General features: G+C 38.2%; 1 protein-coding gene across 1 annotated transcript; it reads right to left on the bottom strand.

Moving 5' to 3' along the window:
• Positions 1-936: 936 nt before the first annotated feature.
• Positions 937-5,959, bottom strand: LOC113281169 (ATP-dependent Clp protease ATP-binding subunit ClpA homolog CD4B, chloroplastic-like). The gene is made up of 10 exons (XM_026529832.1): positions 5,802-5,959; positions 4,736-5,366; positions 4,457-4,572; positions 4,225-4,347; positions 3,923-4,108; positions 3,602-3,817; positions 2,997-3,214; positions 2,799-2,874; positions 2,623-2,712; positions 937-2,324 (listed from the first exon to the last, which is right to left on the bottom strand). Exons 2-10 carry the CDS (start codon positions 5,340-5,342, stop codon positions 1,170-1,172), a joined length of 2,787 nt encoding a protein of 928 aa, XP_026385617.1. The 5' UTR covers positions 5,343-5,366; positions 5,802-5,959; the 3' UTR covers positions 937-1,169.
• Between the last annotated feature and the right edge of the window lie 5,306 nt (positions 5,960-11,265).

Below are 11,265 nucleotides of genomic sequence, written 5' to 3'. Positions count from 1 at the left end.
TGTTATGCATTCGTGAAAATGGATGCATAACCTGTTATGCATCTACAAAATTTGTTGCATAACTTGTTATGCAGTCCAGAAAACCTGCATAACCTGTTATGCGTCCGAAAATATGGCTACATAATGCATTATGCATCGAGAAAATAGATGCATAACCTGATATGCATCCGTAAATATGGATGCATACTGCATTATGCATCAATTTTTTATATGTACGGCCAAAATCAACCAAAACAATGGTTACATAACTTGTTATAGATGCATAACTTTGTTATGCAGATACATAACTTGTTACGCAGTCGAAAAAATGGTTGCATAATTCGTTATGCGTCTGCAGAATGTGTTATGCATCGTTTTTGGTGACTGCATAATGGTTAAGTATCAAGTTTTCAAAAAATTTCCCTAAAACGAGGATCACCTCCGATTTTTTCGTTAAAAACAAAAATTTGATATTCTTGTTTGTACTCGTTGCGTAGCTCTTTTAAAAAGATTTCCAACGATATAAAATTTGTAAAATTCTAAGGCGCGGATTTTTAGATATGTTATGTCCAAGTTGCGCTGCCAATTATACCCCTGAAAAAGATAGTATGCATAACGAGTTATGCCTGAAAAGATAGTATGCATAACCAGTTCTGTATTGATTCATATAATAATTTCATATAATTATGGGTGTCACGGTATACAAAATTAATTATGGGCCTGAGAATGAGAATATTATCTTTTTTGGATCTGCCCCTAATTTCCCCAATAATGAACACGCAGTTGTGTTTTTTTAGGAATATCCCCCGCAGTTTTGGGCTCATCAGGAGTACTGCTGCCACCTAGTATTATAGATTCCAGTTTGTTTTTTTTTTTTTCTGCCACCTAGTTCACCATCAGCATTTGCTACAACTTTTTACAGAATCAGAACCCACCAGACCGAGTTAGCTATTTCAATTTCATGCTGAATCTTACTGTTGGTGGATTGATCATCTTTCAACTTGTTTACCAGTTTTTTTGTTCTGCTAGATGCTCGATAGTTTACAATCAGCTACAATCTTAAAATTGAAAGTCTTAGCAAAACACACAGTTTATCTTTTGGATTAAAAAAAAATGAATGAATGAAGAGGAGACGACCTAGAACTACCAAGCTAAAGAAGTACAAAATATTATTCTTCCGGTAGTCATGTTTACACCAGTTGTGGTGATGTACCATTGAGCACTGTCACATTTCCATCACCATCTACATCTACGATGACTGAATCTCCCTCTTTAATCTCTCCCCCCAGCATCTTCTCTGCCATGCTATCCTCCAAAAGTCTCATAATCGCTCTCCTCAATGGCCTCGCACCATAGCTTGGGTTGTATCCTTCATCAACCACTCTGTCTCTAAACCTTTCAGTGACCTGAAGCTCTATTTCCTTCTTACGGAGTCTTTCGAACACCTCCTTGAGCATTATGTCCGCAATCTCCTTGACTTCCAACTTCGTTAGCTGTCTGAAAACAATCATCTCATCTAATCTATTCAAAAATTCTGGTCTGAAATATTGTTTCAGCTCCTCTTGCACGAGACTCTTGATCCTGTTGTAGCTGCTGTCTTTCTCGTCATAGTCTAGATCAAAACCAATTCTCCTACCTCCCTTCTCAATCACATTGCTTCCAACATTAGAAGTCATTATGAGAAGTGTGTTCTTGAAATCTACGGTTCTACCCTTGCTATCAGTTAAGCGCCCATCTTCAAGAATTTGAAGCATCATGTTGAAGACATCTGGGTGAGCCTTCTCTATCTCATCAAAAAGAACCACTGTGTAAGGTCTACGGCGAACAGCTTCTGTCAGCTGACCACCCTCGGTGTACCCAACATAACCTGGTGGCGATCCAATAAGCTTGGAGACGGTATGCCTCTCCATGAACTCACTCATATCAAGACGAATCATAGCCTCCTCAGATCCAAAATAGTAAGAAGCCAGTGTCTTGGCCAATTCTGACTTTCCAACACCAGTAGGTCCAGAGAATATGAAGCTGGCAATAGGACGATTAGGGTTTTTAAGTCCAACACGCGCACGACGAATTGCACGACTGATAGCTTTAACAGCTTCATCTTGCCCGATGACCCTTGTGTGGAGTGTGTCTTCCATCTTAAGGAGCTTATCGGATTCGTCACTTGAGACTTTGTCGACTGGGATTCCAGTCCAAGAAGCAACAATGTGCTGAATATCGACTTCGGTAACAACAGGGCCTGTATCACCTGACTCACTCTCTGCCTTGCTTAGCTCTTTACCCTTGTCAACAACATTTGTGATCTGGGCCCTCAAGTCCATCTCTCTGTCTCTTAGCTCTCCAGCCTGTCAAAATATTGTGCTTTGTTAACCCACTTAAATGGTTATCAGACCCTAAGTGGATGAGAGTACATTTATATCCATCCAGAAACAGAATTGCTAAGCTTCACTTCTCTCATTGCACTGTTTGAAAACAGTACTGATGAAAGTGGACTTACAAACCATTACTAAAGAGGTTCCTAAAACTACTCATAATTTAGGTTTTCTTCATAATGACCAAACATAATCATTCTATGGTTAACATGTGATCTAAACAGAGCTGTGAAAGTGCTCAATTCTAATAAGTGGAACAAAAATATAGTACCTTTTCAAAGTCTTGGCCGCGAACTGCCTCATTTTTCTCTTTTGTTATTTGCCTGAGCTCTTTCTCGAGTTCTCTAGCTTCCTCGGGCAGCTGCATGGCAAAAAGCTATAATCTACTGGATCCAGTAACAAAGGGAGGGAAAGTATGTTATTACAACGTGATCAACAAAACCAAACCTGAGCATTACGAAGTCGGACTCGAGAACCAGCTTCATCGATCAAGTCAATCGCTTTGTCAGGGAGGAAACGGTCACTGTAGCACGAAACATTCATCATAACAACTTAATTTTAACATAACTCCAGTATCCTCCGTGTGCTAGTGACATTACAGAAATAAATGAAACAAATGAATCGATTATGCCATAACATCATTACCTAATGTACTGGTATGACAACCGTGCAGCAGCTTCCAAGGCCTCATCTGTATAACGAAGCTTGTGATGAATTTCATATCTTTCACGGAGACCTTTTAGAATCTGGATAGACTCGTCAACAGTGGGTTCAGGCACTTTTACTGGCTGAAATCGTCTTTCTAAGGCTGGGTCCTTCTCGATATGCTTTCTATATTCATCTAATGTTGTAGCACCGATACACTGCACCAATCATTTTCGGAAGATTAAGTTGTAGCTTGAAAATATTTTTAAAGATGCTGCTGTGTCTTATACACCTTTTCTAAAAGCTTGACTCTTAGAACAAGGCACAAACTAATATTCCATATCAAGGAACTCATTGTCTTTCCAGAGACTAACTTTAAGGATCATGCTGAAATAATTCATGAGTAAAAATTTAATAACCGGAGTAGTAACAAGCTAATATACTGCCAGTTTATCACATGCAACCATAGGCTTTCTCAACTGTGAGTCGAACTTGGCAACCCATCAACAGGGTGTTTACTTAGCATTCTACGACATGCCACAAACAAAAGAACGTTATACTGATGCGAGACTAGATGATCATGTATAACAAACAAGCCATATTACCTGTAGTTCACCTCTTGCAAGAGCTGGTTTCAAAATGTTTGCTGCATCGATTGCACCTTCAGCTGCACCAGCTCCAATTAAAGTATGTACTTCATCTATAAACAAGATAATCTCGTCACTTTGCTTAATCTCTTCCATTAACTTCTTTAATCGTTCTTCGAACTCTCCACGATACTTTGTACCAGCTACAAGGAGACCCATATCCAAGGTAATAACCTAAAATGCATAAATAAATCTTTGTATTAGGATATGTTTCTCTTGTTGAATTGATTTGCGCAAATTAAAGTTGCTCACTGGGAAACGTCAAAAGTATCATCTCACCTTCTTTCCCTCAATCGTTTCTGGCACATCACCACTTGCAATTCTCTGAGCAAGCCCTTCAGCGATTGCAGTTTTACCCACACCAGGTTCTCCAATCAAGCAAGGGTTGTTCTTTGTACGTCTTCCCAAAATTTGGGTTACACGCTCTATTTGTGCTGCCCTTCCAACAACAGGATCTAATTTTCCCTGAACATAGTTGAAGCTCACATCATGCCTCTTAGATATACCAAAAAAAAAAACTAGGAAAAGAAAACTGAAACAAGACTCGTAGAACAGCAGATAATGATGTTTCGGTTATTTACCTCCTCAGCCAGTTTTGTTAAATTGGTCCCATACTCCTCGAGTGTAGGCATCTTACTGTTGGTGCTACCTCCTCCAACGCCAGCACCTACAGCATCAGTACTTTCACCAACCATCCGGATAACCTATCAAAGTAGACAAAACAAAATCCCTTTATAGCTATGGAGTGATTTTGGAATTTAGGCGATCGGGAACAACAAATGTCATGGATAAAATTGTTAGAGCGGGACTTGCCTGTGTGCGGATGTTGTTTGGGTCGGCCCCAAGGTTTTCAAGTACACGGGCAGCCACTCCTTCACCCTCACGAAGTAAACCAAGAAGCAAATGCTCAGAGCCAATATAGTTATGTCCTGAAACAGACAACAAAAATCAATGTCTGCAACTGATAAATAAGACAAATGCTTACATTAAAGTAGTACTGTGTCTCCTATAAGGGTAAGAAACAACATGTGGACTTGTAATTGTAAAATGAATAGAATGACCAGTAAGTAAAAGAAAAGGTCAAGCAATTACCAAGTTGGCGTGCTTCTTCTAGTGAAAGTTCCAAAACACGCTTTGCACGAGGAGTAAATGGTATCTCGACAGCAACAAACCCACTACCTCTCCCAATGATCTTTTCTACTTCCACACGAGCATCCTTAAGATTAATTCCCATAGATTTAAGAACCTTTGCAGCAATACCAGTACCTTCACCGATAAGCCCTAACAATATCTGCTCAGTCCCAACAAAATTATGACCCAACCGTCTTGCTTCCTCTTGTGCAAGCATGATAACTTTAATAGCCTTCTCTGTGAATCTCTCAAACATAGCTCTAGCAACACACCGACTACCCCTTCCACGAGGTGCAGCTATAGAAATCGCCACCTTGAAATGAAAATCATGACCAGAAAATACCAACTTATCTATAGCATTAGTTCCTCGAAGCCCATTAAAACCTCCTACTGTCAAAGATGGTGCTGAGATTCTCAACCCTCGCATTTGAACACTATTACATAACATTTTAACAGTCCTTCTGTTGGCTAGTCCAGAACTGCCTCTTTGTTTCTTGTCATGACTTTTGCCAAATGTAGAAGATATGGAAGCTCGGATATTCGTCGATTGAACAAGAGCCCCGGCCATGGTTCTCACCAGTTATAAACAGACCTACAAACGAAATAAAAACAATACAGGAAAATCAATTCAACCAACTTGACTCCATCAGACATTTAATCGAACATGTAAAGTGCAAACAGCAAAAAAAAACACAGGAGTAACCATAAACACAAGCGAATTCAGCTCAGATATCATCTCTTTGCAAATTCTATCAACAACCCTTTACACTATTAGGTTTAAACTATCTAAATCCAGATACTAACTAGTCAAAAAGACCCTCGTAACCTTATCCATTTACACTCCCAAATAAACCCCAGCTTTTTATCTAGCTCCAAAAACACCAGAATAAACATAACCCAGATACTCAAAACAGCTAAACAACCATAAAATCAAACAATAAAAACCCTAATTCAATAGTAAAATGAGATATGAAAACCTTATCAACAGAATAAATACAGATTAGATTTTCTAATACTACTAACTTACTTAAGAATCCAGAGAGAAGTAAACCCCTTGAATGAATCTTTAATGAAAACTAGGGTTTTTATTTTGAGATATAGAACGAGATCCTAAAGGTCTCTCGCCTTTGTTGCCGTAAAGATATAGAGGGAAGAAGAAGAAAAATGCCTCTTCCTTTAGACGATAATGATCTTGTGTAATAGTCTAGGCCGGTTCAGGAATTATCCACCACCGCTTTTATTTTGAATCTTCATGAAAATTGATGGTTGTGATTGTGCAAGTGGATGATGGATTGGTCAACTATGGTTCTAAACGGATTCTGTATTGTGTACTTGTACCTACCTTAATAATTTCTCTTCTCTCTTTTATCTTATCCGTTGAATTGAGCGACCTTGTGATTAGCTAGGAGCTAGGTACTATGATGCACTCTATCCCTTCCCAATTCCTCAAAATCTCCAAATTCCATCCACTATGGTCTTCCATATCCGTACACGAATAGGGATATCACTCTCTTTTCCTACATGGAGGATCACATCCGATCCTTCGAGTAGGGAAGGGAAATCATACGGCTACTCAGTTGTCGTGGCGTATTACCGTTGATATGGATACTCTGTAGCCGTAGCTTTTTACACGCTCTCACACCCGATCCTAACCATCCATCACTAATAACGGCTCTTTTTTCTCCACCGTCGGACCCCAACGGCCATTTTTTCAAAATCCTCTATAAATATTACTCTAATTCTCTACTCAAATCACACCAAATCAATTGATTTCTTATTTATCTTCTTCTTACATCAATTGATTTCTTATTTCTCTTCTTCTTACTATACCTCTTTGATTTATTATATTTATCTTGTACTACTCGAGTTTTTATATCTTAGTTTCATTCAAAATGGTTCATAATTTTGTTCATCGTGAAGAGATTGACGAAATTGTAGGTTCGGGACAAAAAAACGCTATGTTTTGGATACGTATTCACCAATTTTTTAGCGAACGCAATGGAAATCCATATGAAAGAGTTTGGGGAGCCTTAAAAACCAAGATGAGAGCTATTAAAAAAAATATGTCAAAGAATTTGTGTCCATTCTTAACGCTCTATATCGGCAAGCTAAAAGCGGTGTGAACCACGAAGATTTGGTAAGTTCTATTAATTTGTTAAGTTTTTCCATATAGTTGGTGATAACAGTAATAAACTTAATGTTTCTTACATAATTTTTCAGACAAAAGATGGCCGGAAGCAATTTCAGGAACAAAAATTCAAGTATGATGCATGTTATGAATCGTTTAGAGAAAAGATCCATGGATATAATTATGAACTCACCGTGAGCCAAAACAGTGAGTTGTTTAATAGTCATCGTAACTTTGTATCACTCGAAGATGGTAGTGAAGTTCTTCCAAATGGAGAGACTCATTGGAAATACAAGGAGCATGCACGTCATATTGGAATAAAAAAAGCAAAAAAGCTAGCCAGACAGAAGAAGGATCGTGAGCGAGGTATATTTAGAGAAGGTGATGAAGTAACATCTTCGGTTAAGATGGAAGAAGATAGGATCTATCAACAAAGTGCTAGTATTTTGGAGTATCTTAAGGAAACACGATCAATGAAGGAAAAATGAAAATGGAACAAGAATCCCAATACCAAACAATTTGGGAATATACTCAACAACCGAGTTATCAAATGGAAGAACAACTCAATTTGCAAAAGCTTTACCAACAGACTAATCAAATGCATCAACAACAAATGCATTTAGATCAAGACAATGCAATAATGTTTATGGACCTAAGTCGGTTAGCTCCAAACGAAAAAAATATTATCGACGCAAGCAAAAGGATATTTTGAAGGGGATGAATATAATCAGCGTTGAAGATGTAATCCATCTCTAATTGAGTTTAGTTTTTTAATTTATATAGTCCATGTTTAAATTAAAAGTGTTGTCCTAAATTTCTATTTAGTATTGTTGTTAACTTAATTTTAAAAGTGTTGTCTAAAGTAATTTAAATTATTGTTTGAATTAATTAAATGTTTCAATGTGTTGTAACAAAACAATTTTCACATTCAAATTAATAACTTTAAAAAAAAAATCACAACAAGTCATTCAATTAAAAGCGTGTATCGCTCTGCCCTCGTTTCTTAACATGGTGCACGATATGTATGAATACATTACATGTTATTATTTTTCTTGGTGTGAGATTCAACGATCAATGCCGCTTCGATATGATAAAATTGTTCTCCTCTCCAGGCTTTATATGCATCTTGTGCAGCGGATTTGTCCCTTATGTACCTATCGAGTAACTCATTGTACTTGATACATAATTTCATAACATGATTAACCCTTGAACAAATGTAGGATGTTTCATAATCAAAGCGTGGTGTCTTGCCCGTCGGTTTAACGTAAGGACCCCAACCAACTTGAATCCAAAATATAGTATGATCTTTAGGATCTTCTGGAAAATCATCCTTGAGAAGGTAAAAGTTTCTAATCCATTTCGTCTCTTCTTCAACATCCTTTAACCTTTCCCTCAATTGGAATTGTTCTTGACCTCGTTTCTTTGCCTTGAATTTTTCTTCGTATTCCTTGAGTTTTTCTTCGTATTCTGTCGTAGCCGTTGATGAATATTTGGTTTCTTTTGTGGATTTTCGTTTGCTTAACACTTCATCCATCACATTAGTTAAATTGGTAGGTGATGAAGACGTTGTTGCTTTGCTAGTAGCTTGATGGCTTCTTTTGCATATCTCTTTTTCCATTGCAGCAATTGATGGAGTGGTTTGCTTGCATCTTTTAAGAATGTTTGCGACTGAGTTGGTAGTTGCTGATTGATTTGCCATTGAATAGATGTTTATCTTTCATTTTCACCTCAAAAATTAATACTGCAAAGAATAATGGGATGTTATCTTTCTTATATAGGACTCGTTCCCAACGGCCATATTTCTTAGAACTCGTGCCCAACGGCTCTTTTTATTAGAACTCTTCCCAACGGCTATATTTTCTAGAAATCGTGCCCAACGTCTATATTTCTTAGAACTCGTGCCCAACGGCTCTATTTCTTTATATAAATCTGGAACATTTGTTATAACCAACAACAATCTCAATGCATTCTCAGATATAAACCTCAACTATGTATTCTAACAGTTCGAGTAGTGTCGGAAAACAAATAGTGTTTGTGGAACCAAAAGAGGTTTGTCCATGTTGTTTCATGGATATACATAGTCTTCTTCAATGCCCATGGCTATATACAAAATGTCCACGACGAGGTTACACCGGCACTAGGAAGGTAAAAGAGTCGATACCGGAGAAGATAAGGTATTTGGAATGTGAGTATGCTAAATGTCCGGGAGAAGCACAATGTTTGGAGGATGCAATGAAAGATGCAATCAAACAAGAAAAAGTTGAAGAACTCTGCCAGAACTTCAAACTAAAAGGAAAGGTGGAGTTTGAATGCACCAAGGGGATTCTGCGTGAAACTGAGGGTTGTTATTTATGTGTGAACTATGCCTCAACATCATCATCATACATACCCACATCATCGTACAAAGCATCTTCGTCATCATCATGATCATCGTCGTCATAATCCTCCTCATCGCCAGAATCCTCATTGCCATCTCCATCATGTTCATATTCGTTTCCCACATGTCCGTCTGCATAAACATGTTCAGCTGCATGTTCAAACTCATCTGGGATTTAATCATTGTAATCTCCATAATAATCAAATGCTCCGTCCTCGTTTTGACCAGGAACAACTTCTTCTTCTAAGTCTGTATCATCATACTCTCCTTTCGATGATGGAAGTACCACGTATTCCATATCCGAACCCTCCAAACTAGACAAATCACCTGCATGGCCTCCTCTACCAGGAAGCGCAACAATGTGCTTGACAAGATCATTTCTTAGTTGTAGGTGCATTTCCAGGTTTTTTACAGATGACATAAATACACGACCATTATTGGTAGGTTCCGGAATCGGAACAGGAACAACTCTGCCCCAATCCGGATCCCGACGTTCATGCTCGATTATCATGTTGTGGAAAATAAGACAACATTTCATAATTAGGTTCAAGTCAGATTGGTGACAATACTTACATGGAGATCCGAAAATTCTGAATTTACCCTGAAGCACTCCAAAAGCACGCTCGACATCCTTTCTTTTAGCCATTTGATACTTTTTGAATCTCACATAGTCGGCAATGTCCAATGTCCGAGAAAAAGCTTGTACAATTGTAGTCAACTTTGGATAGATACCATCGGCTAAGAAATAACCCATATTGTAGTGGTGACCGTTGATGACATAATTTCATGGAGGTGCTACGCCCTTTAGCATGTTATCAAAAAGGGGTGAGTGTGCCAACACATTCAAGTCGTTGTTTGATCCAGGCATTCCAAAAAAAGCATGCCAAAACCACAAATCATATGATGCCACCGCCTCTAATACCAAACTACTCTCTTTATCTTTACCCCGGTAAGTTCCTTGCCAAGCTACCGGACAATTCTTCCAGGGTCATTGCATACAATCAACACTACCAAGCATTCCAGGAAAACCTCGGTCCGCATTCTCAGCTAGCAACCTCTCAACATATTCAGGAGTGGGTTCATGTAAATATCTTTCTCCAAAAGTCACGCAAACGGTGTGGCAAAATCTTTTCAAATACTTGTTTATTGTAGTTGCACTCATACGAGTGTAGTCATCAACACTATCAGCTGCCGTACTTTTGCATAAACATTTCGTCACGGCCACTAATTTCATATGCGGAGAATTCCCCATAGTACCGTTGCATCTGGAAGTTGATGCCATTCTGGATCAACTACAAACAATTTTCCTAACAATTTCTCGAATAAGTCTTCCCTCATGCCTAGACGTTGTTTGAATTGTCTTGAGGTATAACCAGTTCCAGGCGTAAAATAATCATTCATCATTTTGGCATCATGCCACACTCGGTCACGCGTTATCACACTACGTGTCTGTACCTCCCTTGGTACGGTTGTCTAATAATTCGCAATCGTTCATCCAAACATAGTTGTGTAAACATTAGCAAAATCAAAAAACACAATAATTAATCATGGGTTTTTCACTAAATATATGCTTTAGTTACATTATTGAATTGCATACTACATACCTAACCAACCTAATATCAACAATTTCTTGAAACCCTAACATTAGAATCACTCACCTTAGATGATTTTTTGGATGAAATTCGAAATTGAAGAATGGATTTGTTTCACCTTAGACTAACGATCAAACTCTTTTAATCAAGTCATCGAATCGCAATGAATTAATATGAAAATCGAAAGGGGGTAAGAGGGGTTTGAAAGAGTTCTGAGAGGATGAAAAACTAGAGAAGAAGAAGAAGTGGAAAATCCGAGCGAGGTTTTGTGAACTAAAACCTATAAAACGGCAACTCAGTAGTCGTATTGGTCAAATCAACGAGTTGACTGATACGGCTACTGAGTAGCCGTATGGCACTATTGATACGGCTGCTGAGTATCCGTGTCGTATAG

The sequence above is a fragment of the Papaver somniferum genome, chromosome 5, assembly GCF_003573695.1.
Source record: "Papaver somniferum cultivar HN1 chromosome 5, ASM357369v1, whole genome shotgun sequence".
NCBI lineage: Eukaryota > Viridiplantae > Streptophyta > Magnoliopsida > Ranunculales > Papaveraceae > Papaver > Papaver somniferum.
Note: the sequence above shows the minus strand (reverse complement) of the source record. Positions and strands in the feature narration are given on the sequence as shown.

Bases quoted from the DNA above. Each gene is read 5' to 3' on its own strand.
- LOC113281169 (XM_026529832.1), bottom strand. From the start codon at position 5,342: ATGGCCGGGGCTCTTGTTCAATCGACGAATATCCGAGCTTCCATATCT. The intron at 4,109-4,224 runs GTAAATAACCGA...AACTATGTTCAG, and splicing joins TAACAAAACTGGCTGAGGAG to GGAAAATTAGATCCTGTTGT. The intron at 3,215-3,601 runs GTAATATGGCTT...TGATTGGTGCAG, and splicing joins TTGCAAGAGGTGAACTACAG to TGTATCGGTGCTACAACATT.